Source organism: Sphaerodactylus townsendi, linkage group LG04 (assembly GCF_021028975.2).
Source record: "Sphaerodactylus townsendi isolate TG3544 linkage group LG04, MPM_Stown_v2.3, whole genome shotgun sequence".
In the NCBI taxonomy this organism is placed as follows: Eukaryota; Metazoa; Chordata; class Lepidosauria; order Squamata; family Sphaerodactylidae; genus Sphaerodactylus; species Sphaerodactylus townsendi.
In genome coordinates this window covers 146,425,897-146,451,469 of record NC_059428.1, presented here as the reverse complement: position 1 = coordinate 146,451,469, position 25,573 = coordinate 146,425,897, and the positions used below count along the sequence as shown (strand labels likewise).

General features: G+C 48.0%; 1 protein-coding gene across 1 annotated transcript in view; it reads left to right on the top strand.

The window, feature by feature from the left end:
- ELFN1 (extracellular leucine rich repeat and fibronectin type III domain containing 1) overlaps positions 1–24,982 on the top strand; it is a 131,329-nt gene extending 106,347 nt beyond the window's left edge. Inside the window, exon 3 of the mRNA XM_048494997.1 lies at positions 21,216–24,982. Coding sequence (XP_048350954.1) covers positions 21,696–24,086 — 2,391 coding nt within the window. The 5' untranslated portion in view covers positions 21,216–21,695 and the 3' untranslated portion in view covers positions 24,087–24,982. The remainder of the gene's footprint in view (positions 1–21,215) is intronic.
- Positions 24,983–25,573: the final 591 nt, after the last annotated feature.

The window sequence follows — 25,573 nt, the reverse complement described above, 5'->3', positions numbered from 1 at the left end:
GTCAGGAGTGCTTTGATTGTGTCTTCCTGCATTGCAGGGGGTTGGACTTGATGGCCCTTGGGGGTCTCTTCCAACTCTATGATTCTAACCCTCTCCACTGCTGGTGGATTGTAAAGACCTTGAGGGGATGGGTGGAAGGGGTGTTAAATATGTCATGTTATGTTATCAAAACAATTTGGCAAATATGTTTATTTTGTGTATTTGGCTTATAGGTGGCTTACGGACTCTGGTCAAATCAATATACAGTATGTTTCAATCAACATCCCAGCGCTGTTAATATCAAGCCGAGGGGGATAAAACAGTGTCAGATCTGAACAATGAACAGCGACCCCCAGTAAAACAGAAACTGTACCCATATTTAAAAGCCCAATAGACTCCTTGCATAGCTATTCGGTGTTTTGCAAACACTTTCTGTATCTCTCCCAACCTATCTCCATTAACTCCCCGCTGCAAACCACTCCATTCCTAGAAACATGCCTCACCCAGCAATTTCCAGAAAGCAGACGTGATAGTATTTTACCCGGCTAATTTCCTGCAGCCTCCTCTCTCTTTCCCCAGTCCCCGTGCCGAGCAATGAGGCTGAAACAGTATTGCTTACGGGGATTTTCTTAAAAATTCATCAGTTTTGCTGAACTTTAAATCAAACCCTTAAGCAGCGAACGTGGACAGGCCAAGATGAAAATCCCTCCCCCTTCCCCTAACTTGGCCTGAAGTATTTCATTCATTCTTCGCTCACCCCTATTTGCTGGTTTTCATTCATTTTAGGCTCACCCCTATTGTCCTAGGTTTGCCTGTGTGCCAGGGGACCCGGTGACCCCTCCCAGAAGAGACGGGTCAACCCTTTTGCCCCCTCTGTTTGTTCCCCGCCTGGGAGGCCGATCCGGGCCCGCTTGCCCCCGGCACAAGCTCAATTGGCCGCCTTTTCTGCCGAGTCAGCTGAAGTCGAAACTTGGCCTTTCGGAAGAACTGCGGTTCTCTCATTCAGCCTCGGAGGCGCGAGCCAAGATTCCTGAGATAAATGCACAGCAAGGACGGCTTTAAATAAAGGATGGCTTTTTGAACGCAGGCATAACGATCATTGCGGAATGCCAAGGCCAGATTAGCTATTATGCTAAGTACAGTACGTCGGAGCCCGGTAATATACAGTCTTTTCTTTTCATGTTCTGCATACCGCACCCTTTTTTTTGCCCCCAGCTATCTCTTTACCTGAACCAACAGGGACGGCTGGGCATTAAGCAAACCCAGGTGAAGAAGAAGAAGAAGAAGAAGAAGAAGAAGAAGAAGAAGAAGAAGAAGAAGAAGAAGAAGAAGAAGAAGAAGAAGAAGAAGAAGAAGAAGAAGAAGAAGAAGAAGAAGAAGAAGAAGAAGAAGAGTTGGATTTACCCTGTTTCTCCGAAAATAAGACATCCCCTGAGAATAAGATGTAGTAGAGGTTTTGCTGAAGTGCTAAATATAAAACATCCCCCGAAAGTAAGACATAGCAACGTTTTTGTTTGGAAGCATGCCCGTCGAACAGAACACCAGAGCATGCAGCTGTGGAGCGGAAAAATAAGACATCCCCTGAAAATAAGACCTAGTGCATCTTTGGGAGCAAAAATTAATATAAGACACTGTCTCATTTTTGGAGAAACACGGTATATCCCCCCTTTCTCTCCTGTAAGGAGACTCAAAGGGGCTTACAAACTCCTTTCCCTTCCCCCCTCACAACAAACACCCTGTGAGATGGGTAGGGCTGAGAGAGCTCCAAAGAACTGTGACTATCCCAAGGTCACCCAGCTGGTGTGTGTTGGAGTGCACAAGCTAATCTGGTTCCCCAGATAAGCCTCCCCAGCTCGAGTGGCAGAGCAGGGAGTCAAACCTGGTTCTCCAGATTAGAGTGCACCCGCTCTTAACCACTACACCACGCTGGCTCTTAAGGATTAATTGTATTTGGCAGTTCCTTCATTTATTACAGTAGTGGCGAACCTTTGGCACTCCAGATGTTATGGACTACAGTTCCCATCAGCCCCTGCCAACATGGCCAATTAGCCATGCTGGCAGGGGCTGACTTTATAGTCCTAACATCCTGAGTATAGGATTTCACTCCTACCGTTCAATGAGAACCAGTGACAGCCTACCAGTATATAAGCGAGGTTATTTATGTTTAAGTGGAAGGGCTTAAGGGTAGATCATGTGTTTTCCTGGCCCTATTTCTTCCCTGCTACCTTCAGTTGAAAGGTAGCTGTTCTCAGGAATGAGCTAGGTTTCACTGAGCTTGGCGGCGGGTCATTCTGCCGCTAGCCACCCGATTCAGAACGTGGCACACAAAATACAGCTGTCTGTGACACATGTGGCTTCTGCCCGTGGCTCCTTATCTGCCGGGGGACAGGAGTCTGGGCCGGCTTCCCATTGGCCCCGATTCAGCAGAACACTTAAGCGCATGAATCATGGGTCTGGTGCCATCCCGTCCATTATTTGATTAATCCCTTCTCCCTTGTAAAAAGGGATTTGTTGTTTTTCACCTCTCCCTCGCTTGGGAATTAATAGGCACCTTGCTTTTGAAATCAGGGAATTGATCCTCCCGCTTTCACCGATGCGGGTATATTTTTGCGACCTGCTCTTGCCGTAGAAATTACATATTCTGACTATGCAGCGGGGATTTCTTACATGCGTAAGGTAGAGAATTGAACCAAATCAAAAGAGTAGCAGGTAGAAGTGGATGCGGAATGGTGTGCGTGGCCCAGCCTCGATGAATCCGCAGGCCAAGGCTGGATTGGGACGTGGAAGGGAGACCACCAAGGAAGGCTCTGCAGAGGAAGGCAAGGGCAAACCACCTCTGTTTGGCGTGCCTTCCTCTACCCTGCTCTCTTGTAGGTGAATCTCCATACAATAATTATTCCTGCTTAGATCCAACCTGGGCCCCTAACAAAGTGCCTTCAAGGCAAGTGAGAAGCAGAGGTGGTTTGCCGTTGCCTTCCTCTGCAGAGCCTTCCTTGGTGGTCTCCCATCCGATTAATGATCCTGCTTAACTTCCAACTGATAGTGACCCCAGCAAGGAACTTTTAAGGCAAGGGAGAAGCACAGGAGGTTTGCTGTTGCCGTCCTCTGCAGAGTATTTCCTGGTGAACCAGATGTGTTTCCACACTCCTACATCTTGTTGGGTGACCTTTGGCTAGCCAGTTCTCTCTGAACTCTCTCATCCTCTTTGAAGTACTTCTCGTGCTTAGCTGTCAAGACTGAGCTATCACATGCTGCCTTCCCGCATATCTGTGTGTGTGTGTGTGTGTGTGTGTGTGTGTGTGTGTGTGTGTGTGTGTGTGTGTGTGTGTGTGTGTGTGTGTGTGTATCTGACAAAGGGATTGTTGCCTCTGGAAAGTTTATACCCCCAAAATCATGTTGGTCTATATAGTCCTACTGGATTCGAACTACATTTGTCTCTGTTGAGTTTTGCATTCATGGAGAAACTCTCTATCCATCTACTTTCTGCATTGTGAGCTTTCTAAAAACACCTGGTGGGATCCCTGACCTAGAGCATTACTTTCTGTTCTGACACAGCATTCTTCCAGCTCCCAAAATAAGTTTACCGGCGTGTTCATCCCAGGACCTTCAACCTGGTTTCAAGAGCTTTGCAACTAGTCCACACTTTCTCCCAACGTGGTATAGTGGTTAAGAGCAGGTGGATACTAATCTGGAGAACCGGGTTTGATTCCCCACTCCTCCACCTGAGTGGCAGAGGCTTATCTGGTGAACCAGATGTGTTTCCACACTCCTACATCTTGTTGGGTGACCTTGGGCTAGCCAGTTCTCTCTGAACTCTCTCAGCCTCACCTACCTCACAAGGTGTCTGTTGTGGGGAGAGGAAGAGAAAGGAGCTTGTAAGATGCAGGTCTCCTACAGGAGGGAAAGGTGGGGTATAAATCTAAATTACTCCTCCTCCTCCTCCTCCTCCTCCTCCTCCTCCTCCTTCATCATCATCATCATCATCATCATCATCATCATCATCATCATCATCATCATCTCCTCCTCCTCCTCCGGTCTGGGAGCTGGTCACATTGAGCCCCCTGTTCTGTATGAAGACCAGAAAGGGTTAACGTCATGAACCTCAGCAATCAATCGGTAAAATATAGCCCCATTAATTCCTCCTGATGTATACTTTTCCCACCCATTCCCCCCCCCCCAACAAGATTGGATTGCATCTTAATTTTAGCTGACTTAAAAAAAATGATTGGCGTTTGGCACGAAATGTCTTTTCATCAGCAAGGCCCAGCGGCCAATCCACAATTGCCGGCCAAGCATCATGATAAAGAAGCTGAGCAGCATTTTGGACGAAACGCTCTTTTCTCTTTGGACACCGAGTGCAGCCGGGCAGGCTAGATGCTTAGGAGTGGGATTTTATTTCATTAACACGGCAGCGCGAGCTGGGGAGTCAATAACCAAATGGTCTTGCTCCGTTGCCGCTGCCAAATCGGTTCGTTAAAAATTAGCAACGTGACTGCTCCAAAGTCCCGATGAAGGGACCAGCAGTTCCGACGGGCTCTTTCCAAGCAACACCAAGCGAGGTGAAGTGGAAGACCAAACTGGTACTATCTTAGGGGGTCATTAGCTTGCCAGTGGAACTTCTCAAGGTCTACGTTTCAATCCCCAGCTTGGAGCAGCAGTGGCGTAGGAGGTTAAGAGCTCATGTATCTAATCTCGAGGAACCAGATTTGATTCCCAGCTCTGCCACCTGGGCTGTGGAGGCTTATCTGGGGAATTCAGATTAGCCTGTACACTCCCACATGCCAGCTGGGTGACCTTGGGCTAGTCACAGCTTTTCAGAGCTCTCTCAGCCCCACTCACCTCACAGGGTGTTTGTTGTGAGGGGGGGAAGGGCAAGGAGATTGTAAGCCCCTTTGAGTCTCCTGCAGGAGAGAAAGGGGGGATATAAATCCAAACTCCTCCTCCTCCTCCTCCTCCTCCTCCTCCTCATCCTCCTCCTCCTCCTCCTCATCCTCCTCCGGTGAAATAAAAATGGGTAAGAGGTAATGTGAAAGATCCTCCACCTCAGACTCCAGAGAGCCACTGCTGGGCCAAGCAGACAATATTGACCCTTCTGCCTCAAAAGAGGGCCCAAAGATTTGACTCGGTAGAAGGCAGCATCAGAGGTTCATGTAGCTGGGTGGGAACAAGCAGGCGTTGGAGGTCCATTCCCAAGCAAAATGGGGGGCAGAGTTCAGGGGGAAATGGTGAGCATGTCTGGGATGGAAGACTCCTTAAGGAGGTCAGTTGTTCGAAAATCCCCCTCCTCCAAGGTGAGCTTCCTGTCCTACAGGGTCACACTAAGTTGGCCATGACTAATAAAAGGAAACACTTCTTCACACAACGTGTGATTGGTGTTTGGAATATGCTGCCACAGGAGGTGGTGATGGCCACTAACCTGGATAGCTTTAAAAAGGGCTTGGACAGATTTGTGGAGGAGAAGTCGATCTATGGCTACCAATCTTGATCCTCCTTGATCTGAGATTGCAAATGCCTTAGCAGACCAGGTGCTCAGGAGCAGCAGCAGCAGAAAGCCATTGCTTTCACATCCTGCATGTGAGCTCCCAAAGGCACCTGGTGGGCCACTGCGAGTAGCAGAATGCTGGACTAGATAGACTCTGGTCTGATCCAGCAGGCTAGTTCTTATGTTCTTATGACTTGATGCCAATTCCCACCATCACCAGGGGAAGTTGTGTACTTCCCTCTGCTCAGTAATAATCTTCATAATAATCTTCATAATAATCTTCATAAGAGCCCACAAAACTGCGGGGTTCCTATTGGCCAGATTATCCCACTAGCCTCTCGATATTTCTGAGCCGATCCTCTCCAAGAATGATCGATTCGGCCTCGGAGGTTTTCGGCCATCTAGCAAAACCCTTCCTCCCTCCAATGGCAAAGGTTTTTGGAACATTTTAATTACCTTCCCCCTTCGTGCGGGAGGGCACGTTACTCCAAGGCGAGATTTGTCTAACTTTCATTTCCAGCCATTAAATCATGGTTACTTCTGAAGTCGGCAAGATGGATGGGCTTGCCAACACCTACCTGGCTAAAACACACCCAGGTAGGCGGGAGCGAGAAACCAAGCTAGGGAAATGAAGGAAACGGCTGTCCGTGGTGCTGAACTCTCATCCCTCGATCATAGAATCATAGTCAACAGCTGTCCGTGGTGCTGAACTCTCATCCCTCGATCATAGAATCATAGTCAACAGCTGTCCGTGGTGCTGAACTCTCGTCCCTCGATCATAGAATCATAGAGTTGCAAGAGACCACCAGGGCCATCCAGTCCAACCCCCTGCCATGCAGGAACACACCATCAAAGCACTCCCAACACGTTCACCCAGCCTCTGTTAAAAAACCTCCAAAGGAGGAGACTCCACCACTCACTGAGGAAGTGAATCCCACTGTTGAACAGCCCTGACGGTCAGGAAGTTCTTCCTCATGTTTAGGTGGAATCTCTTTTCCTGCACCTTGAACCCATGACTCCTGGTCCTAGTCTCTGGAGCAGCAGAAAACAAGCTTGCTCCCTCTTCAACATGGCCTCCCTTCAAATATTTAAACATGGCTATCATGTCCCCCCTTAATCTCCCACCACTGCAGGGGCATTGTGAAGGAACTTCCCACACTCTCTCCCCCACTTCTCCCCCACCTCCCCCTCCTAGACCAGAGGAAGAGAACTTGACAGATGGGGAGAAGATTAAATACTCAATTCTCAAGTTGCCGCGGAGGTTGGAGTCGTTTTCCAGATGGTTCCGTGCCCCGACGGCGACCGTAGATCCTGCAAACAGGCCTGTAAAACTGCTGGGGGCCAGGTGGATTGAGGAGCAGCCCTTGAGAAAATAAATCAGTCGGATTAAAGAACGCACATGCCTGTGATTTTTTTCGCCTACTTATTGTGCATCTGCTTGTACCGTTCCCGCTGATTTATTCCCCTTTTGCTGGTTAGAAGGAGCTTGGACCGGCACTGAAGTCTAGTTCCCGACCACCAGCCGAATGTTTTCCACTCTGCCAGCAGTGTTTTTCCATTTAAAATTCTGCCCCTGCTGTCACATTCTGTGAGTTTGTCAGGAATTGTGTGATCACACAGAGAAGAGAAAGAAAACAAAGAAGTGAAGAAGGGTTTGGATTTATACCCCGCCTTTCTCTCCTGTAAGGAGGCTCAAGGTGGCTTACAAGCTCCTTTCCCTTCCTCTTCCCATAACAGACACCTTGTGAGGCAAGAGTGGGGCTGAGAGTTCTGAGAGAACTGACAGGCTAGAGTCACACAACAGGAATGAAGCAAATCCAGTTCACCAGGCAAGAGTCTTCCGCTCGTGTGGAGAAGTGGGGAATTGAACCCGGTTCTCCAGACTGGAGTCCACCCACTCTTAACCGCTACATCCCATTGGCTGTCATGGGGAGAGCAAGAAGCAAACACCAATCCCTGAGACCCTCTTTGGCCCACCTGAAAAACCAGGAACGAGCCATCGAAGTCTAGTGGAATTGTTTGGAGGCAGGTTGAAGAAGAGTCTAGACTCAACTGTGTTATATGGGTCTACTGAGAGCCAGCGTGATGTGGTGGTTAAGAGCAGGTGGATTCTTCCCTGGAGAACTGGGTTTGATCCCCCACTCCTCCACCTGAGGGGTGGATCATGGTCAGGTGACCACCACTAAAATCCTGGGTGGCTACCTGGAGGCAGGCAATGGCAAATGTTAACCGACTTGTCTAGAAAATCTGATGGGTTGCTGTAAGTCAGCTGCAACTTGACCACACTGTTTTCCACCACTATGTTTCACGGGGAAGAGGTGAGAACCAGAAGATAGCGGTTTGGCCCCTTTCTGACCGGCACGCCGTACCTGCCTGTGCCTGCCTGCACCTGCTCATTTTCTCCCCTGAAAAGAGGCAGTGCTCTTGGAAATAAAGAGGCATCTGGATGCAAAGAAAAGGAAACACATAATAAAGTAAAACAGACCCCTGCAGAAAAGAGACTGGAACAAGCCAGTGAGACAGATTGGAAGTGGGAAGAAAACATTAAACACGTCCGTCCTCCAAATGACTGAGGAGCGAGCGCCTCTGGTAAAAGGGCGTGCAACAGATGCTATTACGTCTACAGCGCAGTCTCAGCCCCTTTCTGGAAAGGTCAGTAGCAACAGAGCGTTTGAGTTTTGGAGGCATAAATCAACAGCCTCTCCCGGCTGAGCCAAAAGCGTTTCCCAGCTGAGAGGACGTCAGTGGCCAGTAAGGCCTGGGAGTTAACATTGCGGCTCCATTGCCGCACCGGCAGCAGGGCTGCCCAGCACCGAAGAGACACCCTTCCCGAGTTTACTCAGCAGGCTTGGTTCATTTTATTTATTTCCTTTAGGAAGGAACGGCCAATGCTGGAGCAGGAGTTGAAACAAACAAATAAAAAACGCTAGCCGTCGCATTTTGATATCAGCCCGTTCTGATCGGCCATGGCTTGGGTGGGTGTTACATTTGTATGGTAGGTTTTACCACTTATGTTTCAACCACAGTGCTGCTCCTCAAAGGAGTTGATTGAGCTCAAAGACTTCTGTGTACACCTTCGATGCAAGTATGGATGAAGAGGGGCTCAAAGACATGATTGGAGATGGGATCTAAGCCGGCTAGAAGAGTGGTTGGCTGCTGTCTCCTTCTGATACCCCACATGGTAATCATTGATGGCCATTTGCACACTTGTGTTTCACCTCGCAGCCAGCTTATGTTTCTTCCGCCGTCCTCTGTAGTCGTGCCGCGAGGTCAGCGCAAGAACGAGACGAGACGCGGTGATAACATCTGGTGGAAGCGCCCGCTTGGCGGGCTTGTGGTGTCCGATGTGTTCTAACGACTCTGCAGCGTGCTGGTTCCTGGCACCTTTGGCCATGATTCCTAAGCGAGTGATGTAGAAGGGGCGGAGCGAAATCGAGGAGGCGGGGAGACTGAGAGATCATCATGTGATGCATGATCTCACACCTGGCTGCTACGTCGCGGAAGGGACATCAGCGTCTGGGCCTAATCCTCACCTGGGGGCAAGACCATTGTCCCTTTGTCACAGGACACCGGTGGTTGTAATGACAGGTAGTTCATGACCGTGACTCATCGGTGAGGAGTGGGGGGGCGGTCGACCAGAAGATAAGTAGGGCTGGTGTTCCGGCGGCTCTGCCTACGGTGCTGCTGGGTCAGCAGCTCATCCCTACATCCCTCTTTCCTGTATGCATTGTTTTTTACCCTTTCCAAAGCCATCACAGGGCGCAGCAGAGAAGCTGTGCAGTTTCCAAACGCTGAAGAAACGTGATGTTTCTTGTCACTTCGCTTTCCCCTGTGAAGCAAAACTGCTAAACAGGAAGTGTAATTCTTCATCTGGAAGTGATATTGTCACTCAAATGCCTCCATGATCTCTCCTATCAGTTATCAGGCATGGTCTAGCAAGTCTATCAGGTGAGGCGGAAGCATTCATTGAACACTAGCCCAACCATACGTTCCTGCTCATGGCTACCACAAAGTGACCTACTGACTATGAGGGAGCCATTTTGAAAAACAGAAACCATCTTCTTTAAGACAGAAGTGCCTCTTTTAGAAACTCAGCCTTACTAACATAAAAATTCCCCCAAATGAACCTGAGCATGATTCAGTCAAAAGAGACTTAGGCATATTGGTGGGATGGAAATCATAGTATCATAGAATTGGAAGAGACCACAAGGGCCATCCAGTCCAACCCCAGTAGGAAGAAACCATCAAAAAACTCCTAACTAATGGCCATCCAGCCTCTGTTAAAAAAACCTCCAAAGAAGGAGACTCCACCACCCTCTGAGGCAGCAGATTATGTTGTCAAACAGGAAGGTCCTTCTAAGGTTTACGTGGAAACTCACTTCTCATTGTTTGAATCCATTACTCCTTGTCCTAGTCTCTGGAGCAGCAGAAAACAAGCTTGCTCCCTCCTCAACATGACATCCTTTCAAATATTTCAAGATGGCTACCATGTCTCCCCTTAACCTTCTCTTCTCCAGACTAAACATCCCCAGCTCCCTAAGTCTCTCCTCATAGGGCATGGCTTCCAGACCTTTGACCATTTTGGTTGCCCTCCTGTGGACCCGTTCCAGCTTGTCAATATCCTTCTTGAATTGTATCCAGAGCTGGACACAGATTTCCAGGTGGCTTGGCTGAACACAACCACTTTGAACCCTGCTGGCTACAGATATTGCTTCTTAGGTTGTCTCTGCAGCCAAAAGCAACACAGCATCCTGTGATTTGGCCCGCTCTTGCATATTAAGCAACTTATTTTGGCTTTATACCAACGTAGTCCCGCCAAAGCATCCTGGGAACTGTAGTTTGGCAAGGCAGTGCACAGACCATAAAATGATTTTTAAAAAAAAAATCAACTCCCCTAGTTAAAAGCCTAGATGAAAAGGAAACACCGCTTTTCTCAAGAGCAGGACTGGTCCCAGTATTCCAAGCAAGGGGGATTTCTTAGGACCAAGAGGTTCCCGGCGCCTCAGAGAACTAAGTTTGCTGTAACAAGAGCTTAGGAAGCTTAGCGCCGCCTGCGCTTGGCTTTGAGTTATTTTGAGTGGAAGATTAAAAGTAATTACTGAGGTTACCTGAGATGGGGCCTTTCCCGTCAGCTGGAGGAAGGAAGCTGACCTGGTCCCCATAAGGGAAAGAGGAATTTCCCTTCACCTTTCCCCCTCCAAGGAGTCTTCAAACAAGTCTGGGTCCTGACTGGGGTGCCGTGGAGATCCTATATCTGTGGTGGCGAACCTTTGGCACTCCAGATGGTATGGACTACAATTCCCATCAGCCCCTGCCAGCATGGTCAATTGGCCATGCTGGCAAAGGCTGATGGGAATTGTAGTCCATGACATCTGGAGTGCCAAAGGTTCGCCACCACTGTCCTAGATCAACCCTATGCTCCGTCAACTGCATTGAAGAAGAAGAGTTTGAATTTGTACCCTGTTTTTCTCCACTGGAAGGAATCTCAAAGCGGCTTATAAACTCCTTTCCTTTCCTCTCCCCGCAACAGACATTTTGTGAGGTAGGTGGGGCTGAGAGAGTTCAGAGAGAACTGTGACTGGCCCAAGGTCGCCCAGCAGGCTTCATGTGGAGGAGCAGAGAAACAATTTCAGGTCTCCCAATTAGAGTTCACTGCTCTTAAGAAGAGTTGGATTTATACCCCGCTTTTCCCAATTGTAAAGTCTCCAAGCAGCTTAAAACTCACGCCCTTTCTCTCCTGTAAGGAGTCTCCTGTAAGGAGACTCAAAGGGGCTAACAAATTCCTTTCCAGTCCTCACGACAGTCAGGTAGGTGGAGCTGAAGAGTTTGGAGAGAACTGTGACTAGCCTAAGGTCCCCCGGCAGGAATGTAAGAGTAGGGAAGCAAATCTGGTTCACAAGATAAGACTCCGCCACTCATGTGGAGGAAAAGGGAATCTAATCCAGATTAGAACCATAGAAATGAAGGAAACGGCCAGTCAACAGCTGTCCATGGTGCTGAACTCTCGGCCCTGGATCATAGAATCATAGAGTTGGAAGAAACCACAAGGGCCATTGAGTTCAACCCCCTGCCATGTAGGAATATACAATTAAAGCACTTCTGACAGATGGCCATCCAGCTTCTATTCGAAAACTTCCCAAGAAGGAGATTCCACCACCCTCTGAGGTAGTGCATTCTGTTCGAAACACTATCGAACAGCCCTGACCATCAGGAAGTTCTTCCTAATGTTTAGGTGGAAACTTGTTTCCCATATTTTGAACCCATTACTCCCTAGTCTCTGGAGCAGCAGGAAACAAGCTTGCTCCTTCTTCAATATGACATGCCATCAAATATTAAACATGGCTATCATGTCACTCCTTAAACGTCTCTCCTCCAGACACAACAAGCCCAGCTCCCAAAGTCGCACCTCGTAGAGCACAGGTGTCAAACTCGTGGCCCTCCATGATGCTGGCAGGGAATGATGGGAACTGTAGTCCATAACATCTGGAGGGCCGCGAGTTTGACACCTATGTTGTAGGGCATGGAATCCAGACCTTTAACCATTTTAGAATCCACTTGCTCTTAACCACTACACCGCGCTGCTCTCACACTTCACCACGTGGCCAGGTTAAATCATTCTCCTCTCCTCCATTTCATCCTCACAACAATTGTTTGAGATATGCCAGGCTGAGAGAGTGTGACCGGCCCGCGACCCATGGTTTCATGGCATAAGTCGTGATTTGAACCCAGGGTTCACAGATCCTTAACCGCTACTCCACACTGCCTCTCTGTCAGAGCAGAGGCACATGTTGCATGCCGCTTTCCTGAGCCACTGTTCCGATCTCTAGCGCCACTCAGTTAGACACCATCTGCCACCCTGGAAATTAATAGCAATCATTAAACAACAGCCACGTAAAAGAGCTGGCAGAAAGGAGCCCGAGGTGGGAAAAAAAATTCAAAAACACGCCGCTCTTTCTGCCAACGAAAAAATTAAAACTATTTAGACATACAGCAAGTCATTTATTATGGCAGAGTCCTTTTTCCACCTGGGGTTTAAATCTCATTACAGTTTGTCCCAAACAGATGTTACCCTTTTAGTGTTAGATTATTAACAATAAACTCCATTCCTCCAGAGCGGGGGGTGGTGCCATAAATCCAGCCAGGGGTTCCTGCACGAAGTGTTTAAACCAGGGGACACGCTCTCCATAGTCACAAATTATAGGAGTTTGGATGGTCATAGAAGAGACCGAAGTGTTGTTTGATTCCCTGGTCCACAGTGAGAAAGTGAAACTGGTTAGGCTGGGTTCCAAAATGACATGCATTCCATGGTGGAGTTAAAAGGAGAAAAAGAAGGAAACGAAGAAGGAAAAGAGAAGGAAAAGGAAAAGGAGGAGGAAGAGAAGAAGAAGAAGAAGAAGAAGAAGAAGAAGAAGAAGAAGAAGAAGAAGAAGAAGAAGAAGAAGAAGAAGAAGAAGAAGAAGAAGAAGAAGAAGAAGAAAGGAGGAGGAAAAGGAGGAGGAGAAAGAGAAAGAGAAGGAAAAGGAGGAAGAGAAGAAAATGAAGAAAGAGAAAGAGAAGGAAAAGGAGGAGGAGGAAATGAAGAAGAAAAAGAGAAGGAAGAGGAGAAGGAGAAGAAGAAAGAGAAAGAGAAGGAAAAGGAGGAGGAGGAGAAAATGAAGAAGAAAAAGGAAGAGGAGGAGAAGGAGAAGAAGAAGAAGAAAGAGAAAGAGAAGGAAAAGGAAAAGGAGGAGGAGGAAATGAAGAAGAAAAAGAAGGAAGAGGAGGAGAAGAAGAAGAAGAAAGAGAAAGAGAAGGAGGAGGAGGAGAAAATGAAAAGAAAGAGAAGGAAGAGGAGGAGAAGGAGAAGGAGAAGAAAGAGAAAGAGAAGGAAAGGAGGAGGAGGAGGAATGGCTCTTATATCCCACTTTCCCCCTATCTTTAAGCAGTGGTTTACAATCACCTTCCCCTCTCCATGGCAGGTACTTTGTGAGGTAGGTGGGGCAGATAGAGAAACGAATGGACAGATAGATAGACACATAGGGATTACACACAACAATATATAGTAGACAGACAGACAGATTGCACCAAAGGGGAAACCCAGAGCAATATTCTGTCGGTCCATGCCCATAAGAAATGATGGATTGAGTGATTGGTGCTACTGGACTCAAATCTTGGTCTTCTACTGAAGATCAGCATCGTCACACTTCTGAAACTATTCTCAGTTTAAGGTTAGAGAATCAACTGACGCATTTGAGGGAGTGGCAAATCAAACTCAGCTCACCAGATTAGAGTGTGCCCTTCGTAACCACCGCACCACGCTGGCATTGCTGAATCTAACCATTAAGCCCAGCTTCCTGTTTCCCAACAGTGGCCAGCCGGATGCCACAGGGATGCTCATAAGCAGAGTTTGCAGACAACGGTCCTCCCTTCCTGGTTCCTCCTAGCTACCAAACTCAAGACACAGAAGACCCCATTCAGCTATTGTGGCGAATAACCAATGATATACCTACCTCCTCTACATTTGTCCAACCCCCTCCCCCTTTTAAATCCTTGTGCATTCACCTCATCCATGAATACAGAAGAGCTGGCCATAATTCATTGTTTGAACACCACTGCAGGTCTTTGCCAGTCTGTGGGTCTTTGCAGGGTTGGGAGTTAGAACCATAAATATGCCATAGATATGCCCACTTACTGTAAGCAGAAAGAATGCAAGAACATGGGGATTAATTAACCCAGGAAATTGCGCAGCACACCAGCTGGCTGGTAGTGAAAACATAAACAATTATGGTCAAATAAATAATCTACTATCGTCTCAAAAACTCAAATGTATCTTATTGACATAAGTCCTTAAACTCTTAAATATAAAGAGGTATAGTTCATAAGAAGCTAGATTCCTTATTCAGTGCTATGTATCAAAACCAGCAGAATGCAAACCACAAAAGTCCATAACAGAATGTGGTGCCAGCAAATTCTTGCCAAAGAGTTCGAGTGTTGCTCAGCTGTTGTGAAATTCAAGCGTCACTGTTTACAAGCTGCTCCGCTGGGGCAATGGGGATGCCATTTTCAGTGGCAGCCGAGCATTTATTTCATTTTATTAGATTTCTATACCGCCCTTCCTCTCTTGGACTCGGGACAACAGCCCTCAATAATATCATGCCCTTCTAAAATAATGACAAAACACAGGGCTCAAAAGAACGTTCTGGGAAAGGACACAAATGATGCGGGGATGCCGTTTTCAGCGGCGGCCCTGCGTGAGGCATGAAGCGCCTTTCCATAATAGTGACAATAAGACTGGGCCCAGAGGAAAGCGTTTGCAAATGAAGCAGGAGCCACCCAAAAAGAGCAGCGTAGCATCGAGAATGGCGATGCCTAATTTGATCTGAATGGAGAATCTGCGTCTCTGCATCTTTGTGTCTGAACGGCTCTCGGCCCCTGACAGTCAATCTGATATTTCGGAAGGCCGCCGTTAAGACAGCAGGGGCTTACCCGGGAAACTCTGCCTCTTAACCACACGCTACATGTAATTATCCTCAGTGGCTTTCAGCCAGGTTACCTGCGGGCTGCGATCTTGTTAGATCTTCATAAGCTCCGGGGCGGAAGGCGGCACACCGCAGCGCGGAATCGGAGCCGCGGGAGCCCTGTTGATAAATGAATTACATGGGGAACGCACGACAGCGTATGAATTTTGCCCGGCTCTTTTGCCAGCTTCAAGGTCCCGTCTTTGGGAGTTGGGCGACCCATTTCTTTGACTGGCAAAATATTATGGGGCAGCTTTGCAGGGCCATTATCCTTGGGAATGCTCATGGTGTTTTGACAAACTTTTTTTTAAAAGCAAGCCTTTATTGGCATAGACAGCAGTACAACAATGATAAAAACAGATTAAAAAGCATATACAATACAGGATATACATGTTAGGACGAAGGAAATCTACTGGCGTTTAGTAATTTCCAAAAGAAAGTCTGCCACTATCATACAGAGAGAAGGATCAGGGTTGTCCAACAAGTAGTGTAATCTAATTAAATCGGGGAGATGGGGTAAATGTAAAGGAGTGAGATTCACATACTTAGATCTGATTTCCTTGAATCTGAGACAGTGAAGTAATTGGTGGGCCAGAGATTCAACTGAGCCATCGTTACATGGGCACAATCTTTTAGCCTTTTCTTGCTTATTAAATCTGCCATGTAACAAGGCAGAAGGCATAACATTAAACCTGGCGAGCATTATGGCTCTCCTTTGAACAGGGTTTATTAAGCAATACAGGTAGTATGCCAAGTGGCCCCGTTCAAATGGGAGAGAAAAATACACGGGGGAGCACGTTTTCTTGGCTGCAGTGATTAGGGTAGAGAACTCTCTATTCAATAGTTGACCTTTTAATTTGACAAACTGAGACTTATAGGTTGAGCAGGCGGGCATCAAGTTGGCATGCAGGCAAGCAAGCGCCAGCATTTAGTTGCCCTTTCCACACAAATCCCCTAAAAACGTTTCCAAAACATTCTCAATCGCCTCTTTACAATGATGTATGTCCGCACTCACCTCCTCGAAATGATTTCTGGCTGCTGTTACATGATTTTTCCCTTTTAAAAGAATAGTCTAGCTTGAATCAATGCTTCGGTGCTTTACAGCCTCATACCGCAATTCTCTTCTTGTATACTCAATTCTTCGAAGATTGTTCCCCTCCCAAATAAAAGAACAGAGAAATGCTGCCAATAAACAGATGAGGAGGAATGGAGCAAAGAAGTTCAGGGAAGCAGAGGAGCGTGGGATATGTGATCAATAGTTCGCACAACAACCGAAGACGTTTTCAAAACTGGAGAATTGTTTTAAAAGGGGATTCATTTAAAATGTTTTGAGGCCGCCTTTTTGAGGTAAAGGCATGCAGAACTCTTTCTTTCTGTATTGTCGAAGGCTTTCACGGCCAGAATCACTTGGGTGCTGTGTGGTTTCCGGGCTGTATGGCCATGTTCTAGCAGCATTCTCTCCTGACGTTTCGCCTGCATCTGTGGCTGGCATCTTCAGAGGATCTGATGTTGGGAAAGCAAGTGGAGTAAATATACCTGTTGGAGTGTCCAGGGTGGGTGAAGAAACATTGTCTGTGAGTAACAAAGAAGACAGTATGCAGTAGACTCCTGCAGCAGCACCATGCAGCTGTGGACAAGTCTACATAGGAACCACCAAACGCAGCGCCCAGACACGTATCAAAGAACACGAAAGGCACTGCAGACTATTTCAGCCAGAAAAATAAGCAATGGCAGAACACATGATAAACCAACCTGGACATGGAATATTATTTGAAAACACAGAAATTCAGGACCACTCTGACAACCACTACGTCAGACTACACAGAGAAGCCATTGAAATCCACAAGCACATGGACAATTTCAACAGAAAGGAAGAAACCATGAAAATGAACAGAACTTGGCTGCCAGTGTTGAAAAATACTAGAGTCAAGACAGTGACTAATTAGCTCCACACAAACATAGGATGACTATAGACAAAGGAAACAAAGGCCAGGATACTTCTATTCAGATGCTCCCACCTATTGACCTTGCTATCTTCATTGCTACTCCTATAGACTTCATTGTTACTCATACTTCCATTCAGATGCCCTCACCTATTGACCTGGCTGTCTTCTTTGTTACTCACAGACAATGTTTCTTCACCCACCCTGGACACTCCAACAGGTATATTTACTTCACTTGCTTTCCCAACATCAGATCCTCTGAAGATGCCAGCCACAGATGCAGGCGAAACGTCAGGAGAGAATGCTGCTAGAACACGGCCATACAGCCCGGAAACCACACAGAACCCAAACTCTTTCTTTCTATTTAAAAAGATTTATACCCTGACCTTCCTTGCTGTTCAAGGCAGCTTGCAATAAAAGTTACAAACTGTTTTAGTTTCAAAACCCAAAATAAAATAGCCATCCTCAAACCCATTGCCCCCAGCTCAGGCACCCTCAAAAGCCCTGGCAGGCATGCAGGCGGGCCCTGCAGTGTTTCCTGAGGATCTCCAAGGAAGGGGCCCCTCGTCACCTCTTCAGGGAGCCCATTCCACATTGCTGGGGCTACGACAGAAAAGGCCCCGGCTCTGGCCATATGGGCTGGGATATTTGGTACAGGGACACATAGGCCCCTTCCGCACCTGCAGAATAATGCACTTTCAATGCACTTTGCAGCTTTGCGGAATAGCAAAATCCACTTGCAAACAATTTTGAAAGTGGATTGAAAGTGTATCATTCTGCCCGTGCGGAAGGGGCCGTAGAAGGGGACATTTCTTTAAATGCTTCCAGGGCTCTTTTCTCGCTGACTCAAACGTTTGGACACTGGCCTCTCCTCGATGACTTCCCGCTCACTCTTCTTTTGATTTCTCATCTGATATCAGCCACACGAGGTGTTTCTTCTCCGCCTCTGCCCAGGGCTGCTTAATAACGAGCAGCCGCCAGAAGGGCAAGAGAAATTGGTTGGGGATGTCTCATTAAGCATCAAGGGGGGAGAATCTAGTGCGCCAATCGGGGCATGGCGCAGAAGAGCCGTCCATGCTCTCATGCACGGGCTGGACTTTGAATAGGAAATCAGCTCCGATGGAGCCTCAAAGGTCCCTTTAAAAAAACCCAACTCTTCAGCAATTGGGAAGCCAAGCCAGGGGACAGAAACCAAGGTGGGAATAAGCTTGAGGCAGCAAGCTGTTTCCACCCCTGACATATTCAAAACAGACCCCCAGCTACTGAGCCTTGCCATTAATAAAACGTTCACCGTGCCTTCGTCACGACGTCAGCGCTGATGTTTTTTGCACGTCATGAACAGCCCTGGCTGATTTTACCATCCGGAGCCCGCAAGCCAATATTTTCCCCTGTTCGCCCGTCTCTTGTGCGTGATTAAACATTTATCATTTGGAAAGGATTGCTGCTGCTCGGCCATTGGCTGTTTTTTGAATTTTATTTTTGCAGAGGTTGGATTCTGCATTTATTGATCGGCGATAAGGAAATAGGATCTCAGAGAGGGCAGCAAAGGTGAACGAGGGGGCAAGCAACTTTGAACTACTCTCAGGGGGGAGGAGGAGTCCCTAGTAGTGGTTAAAGTCAGGTGGACTCTAATCCGTCAAACCAGGTTTGTTTCCCGATTCCTCCACATGAGTGGCAGAGTCTTATCTGGCTTTAAACGGGGTTTAGACAGATTCAGGGGGGATAATTTCATCAGCATCTTTGCAGCTGGATTTGACTGTGTGGAAGAGCAAAATTCACTTGCAAACAATTGTGAAAGTGGGGTGCTGTGTGGTTTCTGGGCTGATGTTTCGCCTGCATCTGTGGCTGGCATCTTCAGAGGATCTGATGGGGTGAAAGTGGATTGTGAAAGTGAAAGTGGATTGTGAAAGTGGATTGCACGTGCATTATTCTGCATGTGCGGAAGGGGCCCTAGCCACTGTACCACGCTGTGTTTTTCTCACAATACTAGAACCAGGGGGCATACATTGAAAATGCTGGCGGGGAGAATAAGGACTAATAAAAGGAAACACTTCACTCAACGTGTGATTGGTGTTTGGAACATGCTGCCACAAGAGGTGGTGATGACCACTAACCTGGATAGCTTTCAAAGGGGCTTGGGCAGATTTATGGAGGAGAAGTCGATCTGTGGCTACCAATCTTGATCCTCCTTGATCTGAGGTTGCAAATGCCTTAGCAGACCAGGTGCTCGGGAGCAGCAGCAGCAGAAGGCCATTGCTTTCACATCCTGCACGTGAGCTCCCAAAGGCACCTGGTGGGCCACTGCGAGTAGCAGAGTGCTGGACTAGATGGACTCTGGTCTGATCCAGCAGGCTAGTTCTTATGTTCTTATGCTGTCTCCCACTAGGCTGTTGAGTTATAAAATGTATATTCCCTTTACAGAAAGCTGAAACAGGAGTTCCATGAGAAGAGGAAGTTATATTTTATGTATTGTACTGATACGGCTCAACAATGTTTTTGCAAATTAGAAAACTGACTAAAACATATGGGGTATAATGCCTTATATTAGAGTGTTTTATATCAATATTGATCGCAATAGAGTTTAATTATAGAACTAATATAATTTACGTTATCTCATTAATTACTGGTGTAGCCAATATAGCTAGTGTTCAGCAAGTACTTTAAAAAAATAAAAAAGAAGGTCAAACTTAAAAGAATAATTCTAGATAAATAATGATGATTGATAAGAAAGGCTTTCCAAAACTTAGAATGTGTTAAATGTCAAGATTCACTTTTTTGTATATAGATGTAATAGATGTAATCTCCAGTTGTTTTAATCCGGAATGGCTTATTTTTTATATTTACTTTTACTTTTATATTCTATGTTTTGTTATTCTTTTTAATATAAAAACAATAAACAATAAAAAAATTATATCCATTTCACACTGACACTGCCTCCTCCCATACCAGCTCTGCAAGTCAAGAAGAAGAGTTTGGATTTATATCCCCCCTTTCTCTCCTGTAGGAGACTCAAAGGGGGTTACAATCTCCTTTCCCTCCCACCCCCACAACAAACACCCTGTGAGGTGGGTGGGGCTCTGAAGAACTGTGACTAGCCCAAGGTCACCCAGCTGGCATGTGTTGGAGTGCACAAGCTAATCTGGTTCACCAGATAAGCCTGCACAGCTCAAGTGGCAGAGCAGGAAATCAAACCCAGTTCCCCAGATCAGAGTGCACCTGCTCTTAACCACTATGCCACACTGTGCTTCACAAGTTCCGCTGTCTGTGCTCTCATTTGTTAAGAGAAGTCAGGTGGAAACGCAACAGGGCCTTTCTAGAGATGGCACCTCACCTTTGGAGTGCCCTTCCCCCTGAGGCTGGCCTGGGACCTACCCTGCTCTCTTTCAGTGCCGGGTCAAAACGTTCCCATTGTCCCAGGTTCTTAATTCAGGGATTAATCTATTAACGTTTGTAGTGTGCTTTTACTGCTTACAGGTCTATGTTTTTATGGTGGAGGTGGTTTTTAATGGTGCGTGGTGGCGAACCTTTGGCACTCCAGATGTTATGGACTACAATTCCCATCAGCCCCTTCCAGCATGGCCAATTGGCCATGCTGGAAAGGGCTGATGGGAATTGTAGTCCATAACACCTGGAGTGCCAAAGGTTCGCCACCACGGTGCTAGAGAGTGCCATTGACTGGCAACCAACTTATAGTGACACCACAGGGTTCCATGGCAAACAACCCTTGGGCGTCTGGTCCAGTAACTCCATGACAGGCATCTATTAAATAATTTCATGTACGTATGGATTTGCTGTCAAGTCACAAACTAAGTTATGGTGACCCCAGCAAGGGGCTTTTAAGGCAAGTAAGATGCAGAGGTGGTTGGCCATTGCCTTCCTCTGCAGAGCCTTCCTTGGTGGTCTTCCATCTAAATAGTGACCCGGCTTAGCTTTGAACTTCAGGTGACCCCAGCAAGAGGCTTTCAAGGCAAGGGAGAAGCAGAGGTGGTTGGCCATTCCCTTCCTCTGCAGAGCTTTCCTTGGTGGTCTCCCATCCAAGTAGTGACACAGCTTGGCTTTCAGCTTATGGTCACCCCAGCAAAGGGCTTTCAATGCAAGTGAGAAGCAATGGTGGTTGGTCATGGCGTCCCTCTGCACAGCCTTACCTGGTGGTCTCCCATCCAAGTAGTGGCCCTGCATAGCTTCCAAGATGTAACATTTCCACCAAACAACTGTAGCCATCCAAAATTAAGACAAACCAAATTAAATGAGTGGGTTCTCTGTTTCAACCAAAGCCATTAAATGCCCGTTTTGTGTCTGTCTCTGTGTTGGCAGGAGAACTGAGTGACCCAACAAAAAGACGTGTGCCGAGGACCACAGAGATGGATAAGGAGCCCAGCTGGAAAGCCCGAGGAAACCCCAGGAAGCAACGAAAGCCAGAGAGCCAAGGACCGGGCAGAGGAGGTCGGAGGCTTGGAGGGAGGAGAGCTTAGCTCATTCTTGAGCCAGATCCCGTCTCCTCCCAAGATCCGTCTTCCTACTGTGTCACTTCAAAAACGAGACAATGGCAGAAGAACCTGTCTCCCGGGAGAACCTCAGCTGAAGCTTTGGTACCAGAAAGGGTGATCTGGGAGCAAGACGTTCTCGCGCCTCTTGCATGACTCTTCGTGGTTTGCAACCATGAAGAGAAAGGCTAGAATAACAATGCGTCCCCGGAAACATTAGCCCAAGGTGGGGCTCTGCTGTAAGACAAACCACTCCTTTTCCGCCTTCCAGCAGATCAGGGATCTCCCTGTCTCCGTGCGGCCCTTCCAAATGGCAGGCCATCGGTGGGCTGTGACATCGGCACTGTGCACATGCGTGGCGGCTGTCTCCCTGCTGTGCGTGGGCGAGGTGCGGGCAGACTGCTGGCTGATTGAGGGCGAAAAGGGCTTCGTGTGGCTGGCCATCTGCAGCCAGAACCAACCACCGTACGAGTCCATCCCCCAGCAGATCAACAGCACGATCCTGGACCTGCGGCTGAACGACAACAAGATCAAGAGCGTGCAGTTCGCCTCCCTCAGCCGCTTCAGCAACCTCACATACCTCAACCTGACCAAGAACGAGATCTCCTATATCGAGGACGGTGCCTTCTCGGGACAGTATAACCTGCAAGTGCTGCAGCTCGGCTACAATCGCCTGAGGAACCTGACGGAAGGAATCCTTCGGGGCCTGGGGAAGCTCGAGTATCTTTACCTCCAGGCTAACCTCATTGAGATGGTTACCCCCAATGCCTTCGGGGAGTGCCCCAACATCATGAACATTGACTTGTCCGTGAACCGGATCCAGCGGCTCGACAGCAACACTTTCAGGGGCCTGAGCAAACTCTCTGTCTGTGAACTCTACAGCAACCCTTTCTACTGCTCTTGTGAGCTCTTGGGCTTCCTTCAGTGGCTCGAGGGCTTCACCAACATGACGCGCACCTATGACCGCATGCAGTGTGACTCGCCGCCGGACTACTCCGGGTACTACCTTTTAGGCCAGGGGCGGAGCGGTTACCGGAACGCCCTGGGCATGCTCTCTTCCCTCTGCACAGGCGGCCCATACACGATGCCTCCTCATTTCATCCCTCCCAAGTACCTGGCGACAACAGCTCCCCCCGAGAACACGTGTCCCGAGGAAGAGTGCTTCTCTGGTGACGGCACCACGCCGCAGGCCTCGTTGCACACGCCTGTTATCGACCCGGGCTTGTACCCTACTATGAAAGTGAAGCACGTGACCCACAACTCGGCCACGCTGAGCGTCCAGATCCCAGTGCCGTACAGCAAGATGTACACCTTGGCCCAATTTGAGAACGGCCGCTATAACATCCTCGCCAAGCTGCTGAAGAAGAAAGAGGACATCGAGCTGACCAACCTGGTGGCGAACGAAGACTACACTTACTGCGTGATGTCTTCCAACCGAGTCTCAAGGTATAACTACACTTGCCTCACCATCAACCTCAACAAACAAAAGACAGTGGAGCCAATCCCCAGCTCTTCCACGGCCACTCACTACATAATGACGATCCTGGGCTGCCTGTTCGGCATGGTTATTGTGTTAGGAGTGGTGTACTATTGCCTCCGGAAGAAGCGGCAACAGGAGGAGAAGCACAAGAAGGCAGCGGTCAACATGAAGAAGACCATCATCGAGCTGAAATACGGGCCAGAGATGGAGACGACCAGCATCTCCCAGCTGTCGCAAGGCCAGATGCTGGGCGGCGAGACCGTGACCCGAATCCCCTACCTTCCTTCCGTGGGAGAGGTCGAGCAGTATAAACTGATTGACAGCAGCGAGACCCCCAAGGCCACCAAGGGGAACTACATGGAAGTGCGCACGGGAGAACAGCCCGAAAGGAGGGAGTGCGAGCTGCCGATCGCGCCCGACAGCCAGAGCTCGGTGGCCGAGATCTCCACCATCACGAAAGAGGTGGACAAAGTGAACCAAATCATCAACAACTGCATCGATGCCTTGAAATCAGAGTCCACCTCCTTCCAGGGGGTGAAGTCGGGAGCCGTCTCCACAGCCGAGCCTCAACTGGTGCTTTTATCGGAACAGATCCCCGGCAAGCATGGCTTCCTGGCTCCGGTCTACAAGGAGAGCTACAACCACCCTTTGCAGAGGCACCACAGCATGGAAGCCCCACCCAAGCGTTCCAGCACTTCTTCCAGCGGCTCCCTACGAAGCCCCCGATCCTTCCGCTCAGAGGGCTCCGGCCACAAATCAGAAGCCAAATATATCGAGAAGACATCTCCGACCGCGGACACCATTCTCACTGTGACGCCGGCAGCGGCTATCCTGCGGGCCGAGGCCGAGAAGATCCGACAGTACAGCGATCACCGGCACTCGTACCCCGGGTCCCACCAAGGGGAGCAGCACGACAGCATGGCAGGGCGCAAGCCCTCCATCTTGGAGCCGCTGACCCGCCCCCGCCCCAGAGACTTGGCCTACTCGCAGCTCTCGCCTCAGTACCACAACCTGAGCTACTCCTCCAGCCCCGAGTACACGTGCAAACCGTCCCACAGCATCTGGGAGCGTTTCAAACTGAACCGCAAGCGGCACAAAGATGAGGAGGAGTACATGGCCGCCGGCCACGCCCTGCGCAAAAAGGTCCAGTTTGCCAAAGACGAGGATCTTCACGACATCTTAGATTACTGGAAGGGGGTCTCTGCCCAGCACAAGTCCTGAGTCCTCGACCAACTCGTGACTTAACACTGGACCAAAACGAGAAAAAAAAATCTGCAGCAGCTATTTTTATTCCAGACTTGTCTTTCCAACGAACAAATAAATAACTTAACGAGAATCTATACTTATTCTATATAATGTATAAGAAAGAGAGAGAGAGAGAGAGAGAGGTATATCTTATTGTCTTGCTCACGCGAGATGATTACCAAATTTGAGGAAAGGGGAGGGGGAGGGACAGACGCTGAAAAAAATAAACGACAGAGTGAAAGAGAATTTTGTTTTCTTTTTTAAAAAAATACAGAAAATTCAATATTAAAAAAGAGAGAAAGAAGAACGGAACTAACGAGAGAGAGAGAGAGAGAGAGAGAGAGCCAGGCAAAAACAAATAGCCCAAGGAGTTCGAAGTAAACCAACTGCATCGCATGACTCCTTAATTCTGTGATTTTCGTGGACTATTGTGTACAGTTTTGTCTTCTTCTTCCGTAACCAAAAAAAAAGGGAAAATGACAAAAGGTAAATCCCCAAAAAAGGGAGGGGGGAAAGGTAGCAGAAGGATTAAAAAAACAGACAAAACGGTAATATTTTGGGCCTTTTGCAAATGGAGTCTTCCAGTTTAGACTATAAGCCGCCTGAAGTCCCATTTGTGCGTTCATTTGATGCAAGATTCTACCACAATGTTGCATTGTAAAGCTGTTGTCCTGTTGTACAGAGAGAACAAAAAATAATCTATATTTGCAAATGTTTGCTGTATACCGAGAGAGAGAGATTAAAAAAAAAGAGAGAGAGGAAAATATTACGTCTACTAAAAGAAATATATCTATATATTCACCTGTTTGTACCAGGTTTTAATCATGGATTTTAGAAAAAAAACAAAAAACAAGAATCCTGTTGGGCTTGGCTTGGAGTCTTTTGGTTTTGTTTTGTTCGGGTTTTGTTGCGGCGCTTTGTGTGCCGTGGGGAGGGCTACGGTGTCTCTTACTTCCAATGAATGTTCGTGACATTCTGCAAGCAAAAAAGAATCAGAATTCCTCTCATTATTTGGGGACACTGGGGGGATGGTCTTTAGAAATGCCACACCGAGATGGGAAAGGGTCTGTCGGTGCCAAAAGTCCACTACCTTAGAGACACAGGTACACAACCCTGACACAATCCTACGAGCTTTTCCATGGGCGAAAAAGGGAACAGGGCACTATTTGTGAACACTCGAAATGTAATATTGCAAACACCCAAAAGGATCATGGGACCCGCCCAAAAGGCCATATTTGTAAACATCCAAAAGGCCACGTTGTGAACATCTGAAAGGGACCCACGAGGACAAAAGCCATGGGGGAGGGCTGTCCAAGGAGGTGGACAATTTAGCCGGAACGAGTGGTAACGCTGGTAAGATGTATCCACTTCCTCTCCTGCAAGAAGAGAAAGCAAGTGGGTCACATTACCCCTAAAGTTGCCAGCTTTAGGTTGGGAAAATCCTGGGGACTGGAGGAAGGAGT